The sequence below is a fragment of the Amborella trichopoda genome, chromosome 13 (genome assembly GCF_054954075.1).
Source record: "Amborella trichopoda isolate Santa Cruz 75 chromosome 13, AtrichopodaSantaCruz75HAP2 v2.0, whole genome shotgun sequence".
NCBI classification, from domain to species: domain Eukaryota; kingdom Viridiplantae; phylum Streptophyta; class Magnoliopsida; order Amborellales; family Amborellaceae; genus Amborella; species Amborella trichopoda.
The window spans coordinates 50925337-50947628 of NC_142348.1; the positions used below are offsets into that span (position 1 = coordinate 50925337).

Genomic DNA, 22292 nt, shown 5'->3' on the forward strand with positions numbered 1-22292 from the left:
TGTTGGAAACATTAATCATGCAAATGCTTCCACAAATGCGGGTGCAAGCTTACTGTATCAGGTCCAAAAAAGACCACGAAGTAGAGTTTAACTAGAGTTTTAAAAAGGTTCTTAAAATCTAAGAGCATAAAATAAAAGAAATAAACTCAAAAATGTCAAAAGAGATTGAAGGAATAAGCATTTCAGATTCTTCATAACTTGAATTCTAATTGAGCTACCAAATGCATGGTCATATGAGCATGTTCCTAATAGTCCTTTGTACCGTTACAAGGGATATTCAGTTACTTAATAACCATATAAGCCACCTAAAAGTTCATTATTTGAGGCTTTCACACTAAGCCACCTCAAAGTTCACTATTTGAGGGCTTTCACACTTAAATAAAAGGGTTTAACCCCTAGAAGAATACACATACAAAATGATACCGAAGTCATTGGGATGGAAACATACACATGACAGTATATCAGTTTACACCTTCAAACCAAACCAAAACAAGCATAAACCAAACCAGTATTTCCCAACTTTACACAAATGTGATTTGACAGGAGGAGAGAGGGCACAGAACCCCATCAATTACACAGAATCAGGCACCAGGACTGAGCCATAACACTAAGGTTTCAGAAATAGGGCATAGCCGGGCTATTGAGTTTGGGGCTCTGACATTATTTTCGAGGACCAGGAGGTGGGGAAACTTCATTTTACATGCACCTGGGGAAGTAGGTTTGGCCCACATAGCCCCCAGCCATCGCCCTCCTCACATTGACCTCAAACATCTTAGGGTTGTCTCTTAGGACTGCAGCAGCATCGTGATTCAGAGGATCTTCATGATTTGGTTGCTGCACAAGGAGAGAAAATGCCATCCAAACAGTTTTAGTTCTTCGAAGGAGCTACTTCTCTCTCTCTCACAAACACACAGGTAATACAGTATGATGGAGAAGCTACAAAAATCTACAGCCACAGCCTCTGTCATCATGATGCTCTCTCTCTCTCTCTAGGTAATGCAGTATGATGGAGAAGCTACAAAAATTTACAGCTTCTATCATCATAATGCTCACCCGCTCTCGCTCTCATACACACACACAGGTAATATAGTATGATGGAGAAGCTACAAAAATCTACAGCCTCCATCATCATGATGCTCTCTCTCTCTCTCTCTCTCTCATATACAGGTAACATAGTATGATGAAGAAGCTACAAAAAACTACAGCTTTTATCATCATAATGCTCTCTCTCTCTCTCTCTCTCTCTCTCATATAAAGGAAATATAGTTTGATAAGGGAAGATACAAAATCTAGAGCCTCTAATTTTTATCTCTTCCACTCTCATTATGCAAAACATAATAGTTGTACTAGAATCAAATGTGGAGAGAGAATTCAAAAATAAGTATTGACGGTGAACACGGTACATGTTCAAAAATATCAACATAGAAATGTATTACCGTGAAAAGATGATGTAAGCCATAGATGATGGTGTTGATGTTCAATACAGGTTTCCAATCTTCACGCAGAATGTTAAGACACACATTTCCTTCCAAGTCAATATTTGGATGATATACCTGCACATGGTATGGGAACAAGCAGCAAAACCCAATTTATGGCTTGAGCCAATATAAGACATCACCATCCAGTATACGAAACAAGAGAATTAAAAAAAAAAAAATGACTTGCTTGTTGTGATATAGGAGAACACACCTTTGTCTTGCACTTGACCTTTGGAGCCTCATGAGGATATATAGGAGATACCTGAAAAGTAAACAAAAAGGTACCACCACTACAAGAAAGCAAGAGATTACTAGTTGAATGACATGGGAAGCAACTCCAATGTCACATTGATAAAAGGGTAAAAATTAGCAGAAGAAAAAGCTAATCTTGTAGACCTTTCTAGAAAAGCAAGCTCAACCAATCATAGAGAAAGGCTAAAGCACTGAATGCAATACAATTGGAATAGCATCCATATTCTTCTGTTTCCATTGCAAAAGGAAGCACCAAAAGATAAAGCAGTCCTGTTCAGGACCACATTGATGGTGAGAAAGAGGAACCCAACATTGGGACCATGTCCTGTCCTGGAGGGACCACTCTTTCACCGTCCAATTATAAATAATCCATTGGATAGTAAAGAACCCAATGGCTTTTCAATGTCCATAAAACTTTACAACAATTTCCCTAAAAACATAAAGGGGCCGTACGATAAACTGGATCACTTACAGGTAATATCCTTCATCAGGTCGGATGCTAACCTCGAAGTTCATCAAATCATCTTTTCCATTGGGAAATGATATGGTGGTACTTTTGGGTAGGTTCAGCTCACTGATATCTGCATGATAAAGGGTAAAAGAAAGAAGAAAACAGAATTAAGAAGATTTCATGATCCTAGAAATAGCACTATAACCTTGAACCTTGGGGACAAGTAATTTTTCACAAGGAGGGAAAAAAAATCAACAAACGAAACCAGTGTTTTAAACCCCGGATTGGTGGGGCAAATTAGTCACCCACAGAGCTGTGTCAGATTGTTGAATTGTTGATTCAATCCATTTTGGACGGTCTGAATCGGTGATCTAGAATAATATTAAAGAATAAATGAGATAAAATAATCCGGATCGGCAATCCAGATAGGAAATTGCTAGGTTTCTAAACACTAAACGAAACAAAATCGATATTCCATCAAGATTGAAAACAGCATCCAGGTAAGAGAAACAGCTGAGGCTAGAAAAATAAATTTAAAAACAAAAATCAAACCCCATTGGAGTTATTCCCACATTAAACATTTGAAACACACTTGGCATCATGATCAAGAAAATCTCATAGTTAAAGAAAAAATTATGGTCATTAAAGTTGACCTCAAGAATAAGCTGTCATTTTACAAAGGTGTCACTCAAAAAACTCAATTGACACAGGGAGAAGAATGGAGAGTCGTAGAGGATTCCCCATCGACTGTGGCAACGCTAAGTTCACTAAATATGATTGGATAAATTTTCCAGCAGAGTAAAAAAAACAAAAAACTCCCCCCTTTCCTCTCTCTCTCTCTCCAAAAGAAAACCCCTCTCTCCTTTTGTTTGGGAGGATTTGAAGCTCCATGACTCCCAATCTTGGAATCTAAATGATATCCCAGGAGAATGTAGCCTCAAAGAAATGATTGCACATGCTTATTAGAGGTTTCATCCATGTAAAGATCTGCTATATCAAAGGAAGAACATTCAAGCACCCGGAATTTGAAAGAGACTGAGCTTAGGCTTGGACATCCCGTTCTAGTTCTCCAAACTTTGCTTGTTAGGTTCTCTTAACTCTGAAGATAAAGGGTTTTTCCTATGGGTGTGTCTTTTATGTTATTGATGGAGTGAAGAAGGGTGTTTGATCAGATTAGAAGTGAATTTTTTATGGTGGCTATGGACCTGAGGTTGCTTCATGAGGGTGAGATCATGCCCCTCTCTCTCCTGGTTCTCTTTCCTCAAAAGTTATCGGCAAGGAGAGTGCTCAACCAGGGATTGGAAAACAAAACCAGCTCATTATTAACAGAATCCACCTGCTCGTTAGCTCTTCTTTGTGATCAACAACACTTCAAGGCTCACTTGAATTTTAATGAGCCTGATTTTGGGCCCTTATCGCAAAACTAAAGGCTACTCTTTTGATTTTGTGGCTTTCACAAAAACAAAAAAAAACGTGTTTTCCACATTTTGGGATTAGTTTGGATTGCACAACATCCTAAACAGTTTATGATTAGTTTGGATTGCACAACATCCTAAACAGTTCAGGATAGTGGGTGCAAACAAACAGGTCCTAATGTATCTATGATACATTCTAAAGGGCAGACTCACAGCATTCAACTAGAATAGGACTCTACCAAGAGAAAGTTTTCAGGGTACCGTACCTATCGTGGGAGAGCTTATAGAAAGAGAGAGAGAGTTCAGGATAGCTCAAGTTCTGATCTAATTTAATGTCTATCTCCTCGAATATTTTCTATATGCGAAAAGGAAACCCCCCAGTCAAAATATCATTCTTTTATCTCATCCCATGCTCTCTATAACACAAATCTTTTTTTCCAAAGAAACCCACCATAAGAAAAACTTATCTTTTTATTTCAGAGGATAATTTTTATACAAAGTACTTTAAAAATAATGAGTTGTTTTTATGTCAATATGTACTGGAAATAAAGCTTGATATAATAAGATAAAAATTTGAAGTTAAGGGGCTATTATATCTCTCTTGTTTTGCTGCACATGCAAAGCACGTTCATCCAACTACTGGTATATGATACAGAACAAAAGCATCCAGCATTGTTCCTAGCAATAGGCACCAAATATTAACCATAGTCCACAATTATAGACATTCAACTGGGTAGATTGCTAGATGTTTCTTTTCTAAATACCTTGGTAGATCACTTGATTGATCTCCGCCACCTATATATCAAATGGAAAGATCTATTAAAATTGAAAATCTCTTATGGGATTACACTAAGAATTCCCCTGGTGTAGTTGCAACTTGAAAGGAGATGTGGAGACCCAAAAAGGAAGCTCATTTGGATAGTGGGGAATCAGATAGCCAGCTGGATTTGGAGAATCGAACAAGAGGTATAAGGTTTTGGGGAAGTTTATGCTAGTTTTGAAATAGTATAACAAAGACAGACTCTTGTTGTGCTACAATAATGTCACTGAAGTCATAATATTGCAATTTACCCAATTCACATAATTATGGTTGTGTTGAACTGTTGCCAATTTGAACTTTTGAACTTTAAAATAACAAAACTAAACCCAAGTCTACCAACAACAAAGGAAAAAAAACTGGTCCTTTATAGAGAATTTAATTTATAGAGAAAATAGATCATAGGAATTAGTAATACCAAAAACATATCACATCACATTAGAGGCATGACATCATGAAAGTAAATTCTAGGGCTATTAACTGTACTCTCAAAAGAACTTAAGAGTCTCAGATTTTTAATGCTCAAGTGTTAGATGAATGATAATCAACACAAATAGAGCTATGGCCTGAGCTGATTAATCCGGCCCAGCCAAGGAGGTCTTTCATTTAGACATAAAGTAAGAAAATAGCCAACAGAAAAAATCCCGTCTTATGTACAATGCAGTATCGTTTCAGAACGAGATGCAACGTTCCAAAAGAAAACTGTGGAGACTAGTTCAGTGAAGTCCAAGACAACGCTGAATCAATTGTTTTGCAAATTTAAAGGGTTTGGATTTCCAAATCATTTTCTTTAGCTGCAATTTATGGGTACTAAATGGCATTTGTCATATCTAAGGGTTTAGGTCACCACCCATGACATACAATAATTCAGCCAGCGATTCTATTATGAATTATAAGGACATAAAAGATGCAATACATTAGTATCCACATAAGTAACAAAATAGGAACCTTTATGCAGCCGAAGCTCCCCAGCACTCTGCTTCTTGACAGGTGCTCTGCCATTGGCATTTTCAGCAGCTTCTCTCTGCTTTTCCTTGACTTTGAATAGTCTAATCATCGCTGACATTGACATTCAAAGCAATGTGATTAGTACAAAGTACAAACCCATTACATGCATTAGCAAAATGCACAAAGCAATGAAAACAGTGCCTTGTTTTGATTGGAAATAAAACAGTACTCACTCGTGCATCTAATTGACAGTGATTAGGCATAAATTGTAGCTTAGATTCCATTCAGAAGAAATATGCATTTAATGCAAAGTTCAAATAAAACAAAGAGAGTTCCATGCAAGCCACAACAGCTCATTGAACGTACAAAAACGCCCAGGCGGGTGCCTAGGCGTTTAGGGACCCTGGCCGCCTAGATGCCCACCCAGGGACAGTTAGACCTCCCCCCCCCTCACAAAAAACAAAAAACAAAAAAACCAAAAAGGACAAAGGAGTTTTTAGGGCAGGGTTTTAGGCCTTGGTGAGTTTTTCGGGCAATTTTGGAGCTCCAAACCCCTGGTGAAAAAGGGGAAACATAATATTATAGTCACAAAAAAAAAAAAAAAAAAATTATGAAACAAAAATCACATAATATAAAACAATGAATATATGATATCAATATAAAAATAATAATCATATATAACTTCCATACGAATTAAGATATAATATATAACATAATTATTAATTTATCAAAAAAAATAGAACAAAAATAATAGAATATCAAAACATGGCACATTGTACAAAAAAGTAATCAATTATTCATAAAAGAATTCGATATATGCCCAATTTCATCGTCAAAATGAGGAAAAAATCAATTAATCACAAAAAATTCAATCTTTCAACTACAAATATGTAAAAATATCATAAAAGGAAAAAAAATACAATAAAAAAAATTTATTCACAACATAATACGTTATAGCAAAAAAAAAAAATCAAAACTCTTATTCAACTATGATAATGGTCTAAAAATGTCAAAATTAAAACGATGTCAGCCCAAACCTCGTCTATTGGGTTGCCAAAAGTCCTCAAAATCGACTACTAAATTATTGCCTTTGACTTCGGAAGAAATTGAAAAAATTCTAAAATTTATCAATCTTTCAATAAATCACAGATTCGAGGCTATTAGGGAGTTTCTATCTCTCTATAAGCCACGGATTGGGTTGTGGGGGTTTAGAATACCCTGCTTCCCCCCCCCCCACCACCCCCTTGACTACACCACCAAGGCGTGTACCTAGATGCAAGCAGCCCAGGCGGGCGCCAAGATGCGGCCTAGGCGTTTTGGCCACTCATCCGATTAGGGGGCCACCTAGGCAGCCAGGCGGCCGAGTTTTCAAAAATTGAGCTCATTATTAGGCATAATGACTCCTTCTCAACCATAGCTATTTTTTCCCAGCAGATCTCCTGAACTCAACCCTGCTTGCGATCGAGATCACCAGCTGAAAATTTTGCTTGGAATGAAATAAATGACATCTAGAGGAAAAAAAGAAACCGCTATTGTTGAATATCATATGAATGTACAACTAACCACCAACAATATCAGAAAATGCCTTTTTTTAATTTTAGATTTTTCAAATGTTACTGCTTTTGCCTATCCTAATCCAACAAAAAAGAATTCCATATGAAACAAACAATATTGCATGAAAAACAGCCGTGGTTATCGAATTCCTAGTTATTTTTTAAACGAAAAACAGAGTTCCCAGTACATAGGCGCTCAAAAGGAAATGCATCAGATTAAAAAGATGAAAATGAATTAGCAGAGAAAATAACATAACGTAGCACTTAGTTTTTCAATTTCAATATCATAATGAATCTATAAGAAAACAGATATGAGCAGAAAACCCTACAATTGAAGTGAATATTTGTTTACAACCACAGGTCTTACAATCTCTCATGTCTCGAGCAACAATTTTGGATCTCCTTTTCTGACTAGCCATAACTAACAAATGAACAATCCCCATTCAAAAGTGTATGCATCCCTTCAAGATATAGGTGTACAGAGAAATAAAGTTTATATGTACTAATGGATCCATTGTAGACAAATGCAATTCACATCTTACAGATGTATTATTCCCATACAAAAAGTATGCATACCTTGAACCCATTGGGATACAAACAGTAAACCACATATAAAATGCATCCTTAATAAACTAATGCAAAGTTGCAAACAGATGACTTCATCCTCATTCTACTTACAACACTGTCATATCTTTTCTCAAAATAAATAAATAAACATTGTCGTATTACATAAGTTATGGAAACCCAATTCGAGTATTCAAATTTTCTTTTCTTTTTTTAATAACAAATACCAAATAGCATTGGAATTCATCCATAGTTAAGAAAAATCGACACACAGAAACAAGAAATACAATACCCAAAGACCAAATTGCAATAGCATGACTCTATGAATGTTCAACCAAGAAAATATTTGAAACACTAACATATATGATGTTAAAAAAAAAAAAAAAAAAAGATCAAACAACAACATATATCAATCTTATACCACACTAATATCATTTTCATCACTCGAAAGGATGGATCAACAATTTAGACACTACATGAATTCAAAAATAATTACGGGTATTAACCATTCATTATTTCATAGCAGCTCAATTGAGATAAGGAAGAAGGAAAGATGAGCAAGTCTAGTATATGGATTTGATAAACTAGTGCACTGATTTTTCATGGCTCAAATAATCAACCGAAAGCCAATGACACCAGAAATATGATATATAATCTTTACTGTAAAATCCTGATTGCACCGCTTGGAATTACATGAACCAGACTTGAAAAGTAATGAAGAAATTAACCTTTTTTATACATTTAGTAAATGCTAATACAATACATAGAAGGGATAAATGTGGTGGATGGTTCAAATAATAAGAAGCAATGTGCGACGGAAGAAGAATACTGTCAATTAAATACTGCCCATTGAAAAGGGAACAGATAAAATATAAAGATAATGAAAAGGAAAAGAGGTAGGGAGAGAGAAGTTAGACAGGAAGACGCAGCGAGAGAGAGAAACTCATAACGAAACAACTGTAAAAATCTCGTTTTCAGCAATGGAGAAAAAGAAATATGCAATCTAGAGAGAGAGGGACTACAGTTGCTCGGTATACAGATGATTTGAAAAAAAAGAAAAAAGCAAAAGTAAATGGATATGAAGGGGGGAAAGCCAATAACAGAAAGGGATTTAACGTCTAGATATAGAGAAAGAGAGACAGGATTTACTGGTATGATGGTGCAGCAACAGAGAATTAGAGAGAGAGAGAGCTACATGGGCCGAAAATTTCAGTTTCAAGGTGCGGGGAGAGAGAGAGAGCTACATGGGCCAAAAATTTCAGTTTTGAGATTCGGGGAGAGAAAGAGAGAGCTACATGGGCCAAAAATTTCAGTTTCGAGGTTCAGAGAGAGATAGAGAGGCCACCTGTTCATATGGTTTGTAGTATCAGGGCGTGAGAGAAAGAAATCTAGAGACAGAGCGAGAGATACAAGTCCTATGGGCACAGTAAAAAGGGATGCGAGAGAGCCTACGTTCCGATGGTGGCAGAATTCACAGAGATACTCGTTAATAGGGGAAGATAGAGAGAGAGAGTTCCATGGTTGCGTGGCTGATAGAGAGAGAGAGCGTTCCTATGATTCCCTGATTGACAGAGAGAGGGAGAGATGCGTTCTTGGAGAGAGAGACAGTATAAGAGAGACACAGAGACAGAGAGAGAGAGAGATACGCAGGGTTAGGACATGAGAGGGAAAAACAGTATTAGGGGTTGAGCGAGAGTACCTGGTCCTGGTTCGACAGAGAGAGGGAGAGACAGAGAGAGGGAGATAGATTCCCTGGCTCGATGAGGTAGAGAGGGAGTACGAGAGGGAGAGAGAGAGAGATTCCCTGGTTCGATGAGGGGCAGAGGGAGAGTACCTGGTTCAATGGAGCTGATACTGACGATTAAAAAGTTCGGACAGAGAGATTGGAGATGAGCTAGGGCAAAAAGGATCCTTTTAAGGTTTTCGGGAGAAGAACCAGAGGTGGACCCTCGGCTTAATGCCGACCGCGTAAAGGCCTGGAACCAGTGGCCTCAGGCCCGAATCCCATTTCGGTCGGTCACGCTATGAGGAAAAAAATTATTAAAAAAAAGTTGGAAGTGAATATATTCTCTTTCTAATACAAATATCTATGGGGTCCGGTTTGTATAAAGCCGATGCAATAAACAATTAAATTAGAGCCCCCCTTCAACCAGTGATATCAATATGAAATTAGAGTCCACCCTCAAACAGTATCGATAAATCAGTGTTGATAAATAGGAAATTAGAGCCCACCTTCAAACGCTGTTGATAAAAATGAAATTAGAGCTCACCATCAAACAGAGTTGAGAAATATGAAATTAGAGCCCACCATCAAAAAGTGTCGAGAAATAAATTAGAGCCCACTTTCAAACAGTATTGAGAAATATGATTTCAATACTCAAAAGCTTTGTGGCAGCCTTAAACTATATTTTTTTTTAGTTATAAAATTTAAAGCTTAAAAAATAGTGTAGATCTAGCAGATCAATGAAAACTTGAAATTCTTGAAAATTGAAGATCCAAAAATGCATTACAATATGCACTATTTCAAAAACTTGAAACCTATTTTTTTCTCATTTTCATATATCTTGATGTCGAGATGATGAATTTGATGATACATAAGTATCAAAACAACCTCTTCTAATGAAAGTTTTGATGTCACACCCCAAGAATTTACAATACTGATATTCCTGAGATGTGACAGTCAAAACATATATACATCTATTGATAGGACAAATTTACAGTGGCGAAGTCTTACAAAGTAAATAAAGAAAGTTTAAGCAAAACTACAATATCTTCCCAAAGTTGATATTGACGAGGACACAAATGAAACCGCAGTCATCCTGAAAAATGTTTACCATAGTTTGATGAGTTTGGCTACTCAGTAAGTGATCATCATAATCCTAAAAATAATCATGGTTGAAAGATATCAATATTTTCCAAAATGAGATCTATTAACAGAAATGCATCAACAGTTTCACTTTCAATAAATGCATAATTAAGTATAATCTGAATAATTGAAATGCACATAACACTTTAACGCGTCAATGCATAATTCAAAGGATTTCACAAAATACCCTACTGGCGTCCCAAGTAGGTCACATATATACCCAATCAGCGTCCTGATAGGTCCACTTAATTCCTATCGGCATCCCAGATAGGTCCACTTAATCCCTGCAGGTCCACTTATACCTCACCGGCGAACCAGATGAGTCCACTTAATCCCTACCGGCGTCCCAGATAGGTCCACTTATACCTCACCGGCGAACCGGATGAGTCCACTTGCATACTTAAATTATTTCTAAATCTCTTTAAACATTCGAAAGCAGCAATATCATGTACTCAACATATCACTGAAATCATTAATATGAATTTCACTTAAACCATTAATAACAATCACTCTATATAACATTTAAAAAATAACCAATCAAATATTTTAGGCTCAAATTTAGAAAAGTAGCAGTTTGTAAAGGCATTCTAGCATAATTGCCAATTTAATATGTATATAAAAACTCTTATAAAAATTCAAGAATACAGAATTATCACAATTTATGAGATATCAATCCACAAATAAACATTTCACAACAATACTATAATCAATTGCAAAAATGTCAATTTTTTTAAATAATAAGGCAGTCATTTGCACATGAATTTTACAATGTCTAAATATTCAAAACAGTAGCAAGAAATATCACAATTTTATTAAAAGCAGAAATATCACATTTATTTCTAACAATAAACAAGAAAAATAAATAAATTTATTTTTCTAATTTACAACATTCAAAATTTCTAACATAGATAAAATATCATAATTTTTATCAAAAAGATTATTTTTCAAGATAATGAGGTCAAGTGCGCATAAAATTTATCGCGCCTAAAATTCATGATAATAAGCATAAATAATTATTTCATTTTATTTTTAAAAAGAATGAATTATTTTTCGAGACAATGAGGTCACTTACACATAAAACTGATAAAATAAAGATCCTAGACGAAAATATCACTATTTATTAGAAATAGATTATTTTTCAGGAAGACGATGTCACTTACCCACAAATACTTGAGAAGGAGTTTCCGATAAAAATTCGGCTAGAAAAAGGAGTTCACTGTGTTTTGACCAGAGAGAAAAATCTGATAAGTTTTTTAAGGTTGGAGTCCTCATCTCTCTGAATTTAAATTCTATTAATATATTATTTTATTCTTTTATTACGTTACAGGTGTGAGCGTTTGCTTACGCTTTAAACTACTAAAGCCCACGTCCTTTAGTGGACGGGGCAAGCGTAAAGAAGCAACAAAGCTTTTAAACGAAAGGCTTTGAAAAGTAGAGATGGTCCCTAAGGACCATCATGTTCAAACGAATCATCACGTATTAAAAGTTTATTTTCTTTTCTTTTTTTTTTCAAAAATTTAGGATTGTTACATTTGAGGTAGGCTCCAATTTGATTGTTGAGAGAATAGGCTCTATATAAACTTCTCCCTTATCTATATCTATATTATAAGAGTTAAGAGGTGGACATTATTAAGCCAGAGTTAAGGGGGTGGATATTATTCAACCAAAATTAAGGGGTGGACATGTATGTAAGGATAAAAAATAATCCTATATTTAGAAATGCGTGGCAAAGATAAATTTTACCATTCGACCATATCCGCATGTTATTCTTTCATGATACGCGTGTATATGTCCACACAAAACAAATATGAGAAAATATGATTCTAATCTATTAGATATTAGAATCTAATCTTAATATTCTTAATAGAACTGCCCTCTTGTGTCATTAAACGTTCACCTATTAATACAACACCAACATTATTGGATTCCAAATTTGGAGCAATGCCTATTGTTCTTTCTTCAAATTCTACTCATTCACCAGCCATTACTTCATCTAGACCATGAATACCAGCAATGCCGTCGCCCACTTGAAGTACAATGCCAGTATTGACAACCTTTACTTCTTTATAATATTGCTCAATCCATTCACGGATAATATTATTAATTTTGTCACTTCTCTATAATATTGCTCAATCCGTTCACGGATAATATTACTAATTTTGTCAGCTCGAATGGCTACCATTAGTGTCTCTTAATTAATTTTCAGAAGCAAAACAAGAAAAACCGTTAAACCCTAACCCTAACTCTAAGATTCTTCAAATGAAGAAGGGGCTCTTTTATAGTCTCTCTCTAAAATTATGTGATGAGGTATGGAAGTGCCTAGTCCGTCTCTCACACAAAAAAATTGGTTCCCCGTCTTTATCTGTTTAGAGACCCTCTTGCGTATGACATTGCTTCTCTATTTTGTTATTTACTTTCTTTTTATGTGGTAGATGTAACAAAATAAATATATGCACATACTTTATTAAAACAATGAACTATGAGCATTGATTATCTCTCTATAATTAGGATATTGAAAGCGGGTAATTTTTCTCTCTTCTCTAAAATATAGAAGTGTGTCCTACAAACTCTATAAAATTTGGGGCCTTCTTATTTTTGCGGCACGATTCCACCTTTTAACTTTGGTTTAATAATATAGTATAAATATAGATATAGATATGTTACTTCTCATAATCTCTTTTTATCTTTGATATGTTAACAATGTTACATATGAAGTCAGACTTTTCAACGACACAAAAACTCATAGCAGAGTTTTTCGAGTTATCGTACGATCAAAACCTCAAGGCCTTAGGATTTTCAAAGGAGAAGAAACTCGAAATACAGAGGTTTTTCCGCGAGCGGAACACGGATGCCTTAGGTTTTTCTTGTGAGCCGGCCTCAATCACAATCACACATGCTTTGGTTGTCATGGATGAGATAGAATCATCTAAATTTTGAAAAGATTTACTACAAATAGAGAGTAGAGATAAGAAAGAGTAAATAAGTGGGCGAAGATAGTAGAGAGGGGAATCCAAAGAGAAGCTAAACTTGTGTGGAAGCAGTAACTGAGTGGTTCTCTTCGAGAAAGAGAGACTGAGACTCGAGCCTCGAGCCTCGAGCCTCGAGCCGAATGGTTATCTTTAAATAAGGTGCTAGTCAGTCATCTTGTGTTGGGTCCGGAGGAGGGCTCGAAAGTAGCTGAGACTTTACACCAAAAAAAAAGAAAGATTCGAGTTTGAATTTAACATATTTTGATGTTGTCTTCCCCTTGATGGCAAATGTTTTTTATTTTTAATTTGAAAATGGGTAGTTTGAGACTTCATACAGTCTATTTTTAAGATTTTCAAGTGTTTATATATTGGCTTGATCTATACTAAATTATTAAATATTATAATAAAAAAAAAAAATAGAATTTCGTGGTTTTTTGCAGTAGAACTGTATCTATCGGCTGGCGGACTTTAAAGGTGCAAATTAATTTGATTGTTTAAAGTGGATGCCCTGTATAAACCGCATCCAATACAAGGAATTCAAGGAAAGCATAATGAAGGTCGAGTTTCCATACACGTTCATTTGACCGAAAATGTTTACATCTCATTTCAAGATCAGTAATGTCATTTTTTTGAGTCACATCCATAGCATTGTTACTATCATAGTTATTTTATTGGACAAAGTTTATATAGAACTGAGGCTTTAAACAATCAAATTGGAGCCAACTTCAAAAATTGAATTAGAAGAGGTTGTTTTGATGCCCCAATATCCTCAAATTGATCATCTCGATATCAATATATATGGACATGAGAAAAAAATGGATTTTTAGTGTTAGAAATAATGCACCTTGTAACATATTTTTTGACCGCCAATTATCAAGATTTTCAAGTCCTCACAGATCTGCTTGATCTACACTATTTTTGAAGCTTTAAATTTTATAATTAAAGATAAAAATATATTTTTAAGCTTTCACAAAGATTTCTATTATTGAAACCACATTTCTCGATACTATTTGAAGGTATGCTTTATTTTGATTGTTTAAAGCCTTGGCTCTATACAAACCACACCCTATTTTATTAAAAAATATATATATCCGTACTCATTTTTTTATTTATTTATGTTTGAGGTTGGTCCATACAAAGATGTCTTAAAATGACTTATTGAAAAGTCATCAACGACAAAAAATCATTATTCTGGATCATGAATTGGTGGGACAGACTCGATTCTTAGTCAAGATGGATAAATCAATATGTTTTTAACAAAGTTGTTTTGTTTTGCCAAAAAATTAGGTGAACTATCTAGATTCATTGAATTGTCTGGTTATCACACTTTTTAAATTTTTTCACTTTTTTTTTTTAAATAACCTTACAAAAATATGTAAAAAGAGAATTGATCCAATCCCGCCCAGACCCGTGATCTGGATAGGTCCATCCGATGATCCAGCCACCCCATCCAAGTTTTACAACACGTCGAAACGGCAAGGTTCATGGGGAGAAAATGCATATATGCTCTCGCGGGAGCATGTAATATTTGGTCTAACATTAATGGCTTAAAGGCGATGGCCATGTTGAAATTTACCAAGAGTCAAAGGATCCGTAGGGGCATTTTGGGAAACTTCATGATTAATTTTCTATCGCTAAACACTCGCTATTCGCAAAAATTCACAGTCAAGTAGAGGGCACCAGCTGCAAGTAAAATTTGCAGGGACCCTAAAATCCATGGCGAAAGACTCAATAATGGCGAAAGTCTCAGTTTATTTAACTCTAACTTGTCTGCTTCCTCTTCTCTGTAACTCTTTCTCTCCTGAAAACCCTAAGAGCCAGCGCATTTTGGTTCTGATCGATGATTTCGCTATTAAATATTCTCATTCCCTCTTCTTCAAGTCACTTCAAACCAGAGGATATGACCTAGATTTCAGACTTGCAGACGATTCAAAGCTCGCGTTACAGAGATATGGCCAATATTTATACGATGGCCTGATCATCTTTGCCCCATCAGTGGAAAGTAAGCCCTAAATTTTGAGTTTTTTTTTTTGAAGTTTAACTGAGATTCTGAGTTTTCTTGGTTTTTAGATCTGCCTAAGCATTTTTTACGTTAACTGTAGTTTCAGATTTTGTATATTTGCAGTGAAATGTGGTTGATTACTATGTATTATTTGAATGATCACATGTGAATTAGGAGGTCCTAAGTCACGGGGTTTGATTTGACTCGCATTTTTTATATTTGAGCGCCTCGATGAGATCGGATTGTGTTTTATGGTGTTGCATGTTTCCTTACTAATATGGATTATTGATTTTTTACTGGAATTTATTTATTTAATTGGATTTTAGGTTTATATCTTTATATAAAGGGGGAAATGGTTGTTTTATCTGAAATATATTCTGTTACTGAATAAAAGAGGGCTTGAAATTTTGATCTTGGTCAAGCTACTGGATATCTTCTGAAATGAACTGATCAGACTTTCCAAATCTGCCCAATTTCAAGAATTTCATGGAAACAGTTGTTCCTTCGAATTTTTGGAAAAAATAAAATAAAAAAGTTGGTCCTTCAGATTTTGGTTGAATTTTGTTGTTTTAGGTGAATTTTGTTTAGTTTTGTTGATTGATAATCAATTCACTCCTTGTTTTTTATTTGTTAGTTTCAGATAAAGTTTGGGCAGACTTTGGACAAAATTTAGGTGAAATTTGCTGGATGGAAATCCAGCTGCAAATCTGGAAAATTGAAAAGAAAGTCAAAAATACAAGTCAACAACTTATTATGATTACCCTTCCTAAAAAACCAGATAGAGGGCTGGTGTTTAATGTTTTTTCATTTCTCATACCCTATTTTTGTTTTATCTAGGAACTTAAATTGAAATTCAACTGGAGCTCGCCAATCCAAAATGTTTAGGCTATAGAGCAATGATGTTTTGATGGATAATTGTTCACTTGCTCTTGTATAGAAAACTAGGAGAACTTTAGATGAAGTACTGACATCTCTAGGACCTGATGGAATTCGGTTCCTTAATCCTATATGATTGATAAATCCATTGTAATTACAGGCCATCCATAAAAAAAGATTGTTAATTGAATGAGAAATATAACTTTTATGCAGAGTTTGGGGGTTCAATTGATTTGGCAACAATTCTGGACTTTGTGGATTCGGGTCATGATCTGATACTTGCAGCTGATGTTGGGGCATCTGATCTGGTTCGTGATATAGCTGCTGAATGTGGGGCTGATTTCGATGAGGTTTGTTCCTCTAGTTGTTTTTAATGGTGATTTAAAGTTTTCTTATTACAGTGCTTTTTAGGATTCATCACTATGCACATTAGGTGGTTTTGGATATTTGGGAATTTAGTTGTTACATACTACCTTGTAGAAATCTCATGTTGTTTATGACCGACAGTAAGAAAAATAATATGAATTGTCCCCATTGATTAATGATAGTCTTCACATGGAGCCATATCTGATCCGTTGCTTGCTTTTTTTTTTTTTTTGGGGGGGGGGAGGGAGTGGGAGTAATCCTCAGAGTTTTACATCGTATGTTGAAATTTTTGCTTTATTGTCTTAACAGTTATGGTCCCAACCCCAAGTCCTTCCCTTTATTTATTTTATTTGCTAACTAATCGTTCAAGCTGTGATTTGGGTTCAGGATCCAGCTGCTGTCGTTATTGATCATTCGGGATATGCAGTGTCAGCAACTGACGGGGATCATACCCTGATTGCCGGTGATGATTTCCTTCAGTCAGATGTGATTTTGGGCAGTAAGAAAACTGAGGTGAGAGGGAGGTTGTTATCATTTTTTTTTCTTGTATTTCTTGTATAGAGCAGGTACTCTCTCAAGATGATTACATACTTCAAATAGTTCTTGATTTCTTATATATCTTAATGTAATATCCATTTATTGCATTAGTCTTTTTATTTATTTATTTTGTGTGTGTGAGTAATTTCTATCTGTTTGTGCTGTACCTTGAACTATACTAGAACCTGGTGTGGGCTATAGTAATAGATATATAATAGTTCTGAATTTTTCACAGTTAAAAACCTACAGTCTCTGCAGAACAAATGAGACCACTTTAGATTAGGAAACTATACAGTTCACAACAGTCAATACAGTTAGATACTCCTGACGGGCATTCAACGCTCCTTGTGATGCATGGTGGAGATTTCTTGTATCTGGGTCAGTGTATCAGTTGGCCCTCCCATGATTAATCTCTATCCTGATTATCAGGAATGTATGGTGGTGGATGCCCTTTGGAATACTGTATACAACGCTCCACTGGATTATGATAGACTTTCTCATTTAGATTTAGTCCATAGTTCGAGTTGATAGCTTATAGAATTTGATTTGAAAAATAACTCAACGTGATGTATTTTCGGTTTTACATACCCAATATATTAGAGACAAAGTTCTAGCAGAGCAACTCACAAAGAAATACGAGACAAAAAACTATCAACTTATGAAATTCATGGATTTTATGAACAACAAGTTTTATGGATTTTGCAGAAAAACATTGCTTCTGTAACCAGCTACATTTGAGTGAGGATCATAAATATAATATCTAAATGCACTAGATAATCTTTGGGGGGGGGGTTGTTAATTTTAGGGAAAATGGAGGGAAAGAAGATTTGCTGAAATAATTTAGAAGTCATGTCCCTAGTTTTTCTCCCCTATGTATATGATAGTGGAGTTATATTTCCAACAATACGACATGCCATTATTGTTCCTGAAGTTTTGTATTTCCTCTTGCAGGCACCTGTTCTATTTCGAGGAATCGGTCATTCTTTAAATCCTGCCAATAGTTTGGTAATAATTCTTCAGTCTGACCTTCTCTGTGATGCATCTGCTGATGCATTATGAATGCTTCACTCATTGATAATTTGATATTTTATTAATATCTGAAGTTCTGAAGTTTTAGGGGTGATACATAATTTGCAGGTTTTAAAAGTTCTTTCTGCCTCGCCTTGTGCATACTCTGCAAACCCCAAGACCAAATTGTCAAGTCCTCCATCACTTATAGGGTCAGCTATATCATTAGTTTCAGTTGTCCAGGTAATATGATATATTTGAATCTCCCCAGCTCTTGCTATATTTGCTTCTTATAAATTTTGTTACAAGGATTGCACACTATAATTAAGTATATCTAGATGATTTCTTCTCTTTTTGGGTGCTTTTTTTTGTTCTTTAGGGGTGCGGGGCGTGGCGTGGGATTTAAATGATAAGTTCATTCTACTTGTGATTCATTTGCTCCATGGTCTGGATGTATGAGTTGCCATGGCAGTTAGTTCTGCATTATCGATTATCCAAAGAAATTGTTTTGCGGTGTCAGAGTGGTCCTATTACAGCAGCTTATGCATTGGTCATGTTTGCTATAGTCTATGATCTAATCATAATGCACATGTTTGGTTGCTTCGAATGCATGAGTGACTCACAGTATCCCCCAAAATAAGATATAGGCACATGTCTGGATGTGTGTTAGTATAGGAAAACTAATAAATAATATCAATAATGAAGGCTTCAGTTGCCAATTCTGTAAGTTAACCCTCAGTCTAACGTGTCACTTCATTGGAGATAGGTAATAGAAAGAAAAGGCTCTGATTATGTGTTTTTCTTTCTATTGGATAGTGTGGGTTGGGAGCGACTTTTTGTTGTAAACACTTAATTTTGATGCTTTCTTGCGCATCCATGCATTTGGATTGGAATTCACTGCGCATCCATGCATTTGGATTGGGATTCACTGCTAGTCAGATTTTAGTTATGCTTACAGGTGGTTTATTTTTACATTGGCAGGCGAGAAACAATGCTCGTATCCTGGTTTCTGGTTCTCTGGATATGTTCAGCAACCGGTATGTAAGATTTTCATACGTTTATGGCTCTCCCTCTCCCTGTAGTTTTTGTCTTTTTGATTGAGAAAAGCCATTTTTGGAATGTAGATTATTTCGATCAGGTGTGCAGAAGGCTGGAAGCTCTACTAAGTGAGTGATACAACTGTGAATTCCCGTACTTTATCTGCAACAATAACAACTCTTGGCATTCAAAACTGATTTTACTTAAAGCTAAAAGGTTCCTCATAATGAATGCAGACATGAGAAGTCTGGCAACGAGCAATTTGTTACTGAAATAAGCAAATGGGTCTTTCATGAAAGAGGTCATCTTAAAGTGAGTTAACCTCACTGTTACTTTAGTGATAGCCATATTTGTTAAGCTATTAGTAAAGCGAGTTAATTTATTAGGAACATTTGTTTATTTTTGGCAATGGATAGTACTCTGAATTTATGATCAAACCGTTTCCGTTTCTATGTTCTCTATATATTTGGTTTTCAGGCTGTCAATGTGAAGCACCAAAAAGTTGGTGAAACAAATGAACCGGCAATCTATAGAATCACTGATGATCTGGTATTGTACTTATAACTGTGGTACCTTCTCATGCAACTTTTGAGAAAGTATCCATTCTAATCTTATGCCTACACTTTATTGAAGGAATATTCCGTTGAGATATATGAGTGGACTGGGGACGACTGGAAGCCATATGTGGCTGATGATGTGCAAGTACAGTTCTACATGATGAGTCCTTATATTTTGAAGAATTTATCCAATGATGGAAAGGTATGTAGATGCAGATACGTTGTGTAAATGGATACATATGCCAGATATATCCCAATAGAGATGCACAACTATGAGCCACGTGTACGTCTATCACAAAAAAGAAAAGCAATTGAAGTATGTGATCATAGGAAAATTAGCAATAGACAAACACATACATCCCTGGTACTTTGTTTTTGATGGCTAACATGAATTCATTCCTCTTTATCTATTTGGGAACATGAAGCATGATATTGAAGCGAGTGGTCTGTCACAATGATGGGTAGGTTACCACATAGTTGTTTGGCAGCAGGAGCAGGCTCAGGAGTGGGAGTGGGGCATTTTAGTTTTTCTGAGGACTTCTAGTTAGGGAGTGTAAAAAATAATAGAAATTATTGAACCTTCAAAAAAAAAAAAAAAAACGAGCGTTAGAAACATTGTAATGCTTGATTTTTTTCTTCTAAAGTTGGTTTAGAATGAAATGTTTTCCCTTTTTAAAATTGAAAATCACCTTGTGATTCATTTTGTGAGTCTCATGATGGAGCCAGCTAAAAGATAAAGGGGCGTCTTCCTTATTTTGTGGAAAGAGTTATCGATAAGATGGGAAGCGCGTTCCCACTGGGCTCTTTCCTAAGAGCAACAGTAGAGAGACAGTTCCCAAAAAGATGACAAACGTATTCCTGCTCCTGAATCGCTGAAGTGCATTCCAGGAGCAAGAGTGCCACCTGAGACGGAAGATTCCAGTAACTATGGGTTAACATGTTTGAAATTTGAAAACTGAAGGATATAATTGTACAGATTGTTTGGCTTGACATTGGCAGTTATCCCCTGTTGCAGGGTCTGTATTCAACCTCATTCCGAGTCCCGGATGTTTATGGTGTTTTCCAGTTCAAAATCGCGTATCAGAGACTTGGCTACACAAGTTTGTCTCTCTCTAAGCAGGTGTGTTCTGTAGTTATTTTCCTTCTCTCTAATGTGGCTTTTTCCTTACAGTGTTGTGATTACCCTCTCATTCTACGCCTTATTTTTTACATGGTGTTGCAATTCTCCTTTTACTCTTACGTAGTCACGTTTCGTCCTTTCTCCCCAACTGTCTTCCCCGTTCTAAATCTGGCTGGCTGACCATAATTGGCAGATTCCTGTAAGACCTTTCAGACACAATGAATATGAGAGGTTCATAACGGCTGCTTACCCTTACTACGGCTCATCATTTTCTATGGTAATGTTGAACAAATTTAGAAAATAAGAAACTAGTGTTTATTTCCTTCATTTGTTGGGTATCTTATGCTGCTATGAATCACCTAATTGCAGATGGCGGGATTCTTCATCTTCTCCATTGTCTATTTGTACAACAAATAGCTCAATCGAGGCCAAAGTTCTACTGGTTTTGTGAGCAGGCCTCTCTGAAACTTTTTGCCTCAGGCAACTTTAGTTAAATTAAGTATAGAGATTTGGAAATGGGCACCATGGAGGTAAAGGAGTTAATCTGATCTGGTCAAGACTTTCTTCTTTCCCTTTTTTTTTCTTTTTTACATGCCATGTAAGAGCCCCATAAATTTCTAGTTATTTTGTCCATTTTGCTGAGAGTCCTGGATATGCTTGGCATGGAGCTTGATTTTGAAGGTTTAGGGAGCTGAAAGGTGTGGTTTGAATGCCACAGGAAAGCTTGGAAAGGAGTTCATTGACACAGCAGAACAGTAGCAGAACTATTCTATAAGAGTTTCATCACTATAGGATTCACATTAAATCTGGAATGCGTCTTCTAATTTTGTTACGTGTTTTGATTAATTAATGAAGAAAATGCTTCCCTCTGATTTACATTAAAAAAGAAATAAAAATACTTACCACGGATTTTGGTATACTTTACTTTTTAAAATGGGAAAATATTATGTGGACTCCCAATTTCTGAACTTATTTCTAGGTAGTCGCTCCCAACTTTTCAGTGACATTAAGTTTTCTCCCAAACTATTGGTGAAACCCCTCATCCCCTCCCTCTATATTTTCTCACTTTTTACCTGAAGTTTGATGCGAGCAATTTCCTATTTTTTTACCTCATCTAGTTTTAAGAGAAATCGTTGGTGTCAAACTTCACGTAAAAAGTAATAAAATAAGGAAAGGAGGGGGTGCGTTGATAATGTTAGGACAATTTTAACGCTACTCGGAAGAGAAAAGTTGGGATGGGCTACCACGAAATTTGTTTGGAATTTGGGGGTCTGAACAACATTTTTCCCTTTTAAATTTGGGAAAATATTACATGATCGATATGCAGTGATCACAGGCCAATCCATGTTAGATGGAGGTGGGGGGGAAAGTTAAGGGCCATATGATTCATTAATTGAAAATTTTATGGAGGGACTCACTCCAAAATCATCCAACCCCTTGATTGGGAAAGTGATTACTACCAAGGGGTCAGTCGG

At 35.8% G+C, this 22292-nt stretch overlaps 2 protein-coding genes across 4 annotated transcripts; one reads left to right on the top strand and one right to left on the bottom strand.

The window, feature by feature from the left end:
* Positions 1-319: 319 nt before the first annotated feature.
* RCE1 (RUB1 conjugating enzyme 1) lies at positions 320-9363 on the bottom strand. 2 transcript variants are annotated; one of them, XM_006856039.4, is made up of 6 exons: positions 9313-9363; positions 5362-5472; positions 2203-2311; positions 1690-1768; positions 1437-1553; positions 320-834 (listed from the first exon to the last, which is right to left on the bottom strand). In XM_006856039.4, the coding sequence occupies exons 2-6, from the start codon at positions 5468-5470 to the stop codon at positions 697-699; spliced, it is 552 nt and encodes a 183-aa protein (XP_006856101.1). In that variant the 5' UTR covers positions 5471-5472; positions 9313-9363; the 3' UTR covers positions 320-696. The 2 variants fall into 2 exon arrangements, with proteins under 2 accessions (XP_006856101.1, XP_011627701.1); XM_011629399.3 differs by having other exon boundaries at positions 9178-9363.
* A 5611-nt stretch (positions 9364-14974) lies between these two features.
* On the top strand, positions 14975-21622 carry DGL1 (dolichyl-diphosphooligosaccharide-protein glycosyltransferase 48kDa subunit family protein). 2 transcript variants are annotated; one of them, XR_967059.3, is made up of 14 exons: positions 14975-15315; positions 16405-16541; positions 16945-17070; positions 18046-18099; positions 18232-18345; positions 19084-19139; positions 19227-19268; positions 19377-19452; positions 19618-19689; positions 19774-19899; positions 20713-20817; positions 21011-21094; positions 21187-21347; positions 21536-21622. XR_967059.3 is itself a non-coding variant. In XM_006856038.4 (13 exons), exons 1-13 carry the CDS (start codon positions 15030-15032, stop codon positions 21232-21234), a joined length of 1326 nt encoding a protein of 441 aa, XP_006856100.2. In that variant the 5' UTR covers positions 14975-15029; the 3' UTR covers positions 21235-21622. The 2 variants fall into 2 exon arrangements, 1 of the variants encoding a protein (XP_006856100.2); XM_006856038.4 differs by having other exon boundaries at positions 21187-21622.
* Positions 21623-22292: the final 670 nt, after the last annotated feature.

Bases quoted from the DNA above. Each gene is read 5' to 3' on its own strand.
- RCE1 (XM_006856039.4), bottom strand. From the start codon at position 5,470: ATGATTAGACTATTCAAAGTCAAGGAAAAGCAGAGAGAAGCTGCTGAA. The intron at 1,769-2,202 runs GTAAGTGATCCA...GCTTTCTTGTAG, and splicing joins CCTGATGAAGGATATTACCT to TGGTGGTACCTTTTTGTTTA. The intron at 835-1,436 runs GTAATACATTTC...CTCCTTGTGCAG, and splicing joins GCTTACATCATCTTTTCACG to CAACCAAATCATGAAGATCC.
- DGL1 (XM_006856038.4), top strand. From the start codon at position 15,030: ATGGCGAAAGACTCAATAATGGCGAAAGTCTCAGTTTATTTAACTCTA. The intron at 19,900-20,712 runs GTATGTAGATGC...CCCCTGTTGCAG, and splicing joins ATTTATCCAATGATGGAAAG to GGTCTGTATTCAACCTCATT. The intron at 21,095-21,186 runs GTAATGTTGAAC...ACCTAATTGCAG, and splicing joins ACGGCTCATCATTTTCTATG to ATGGCGGGATTCTTCATCTT.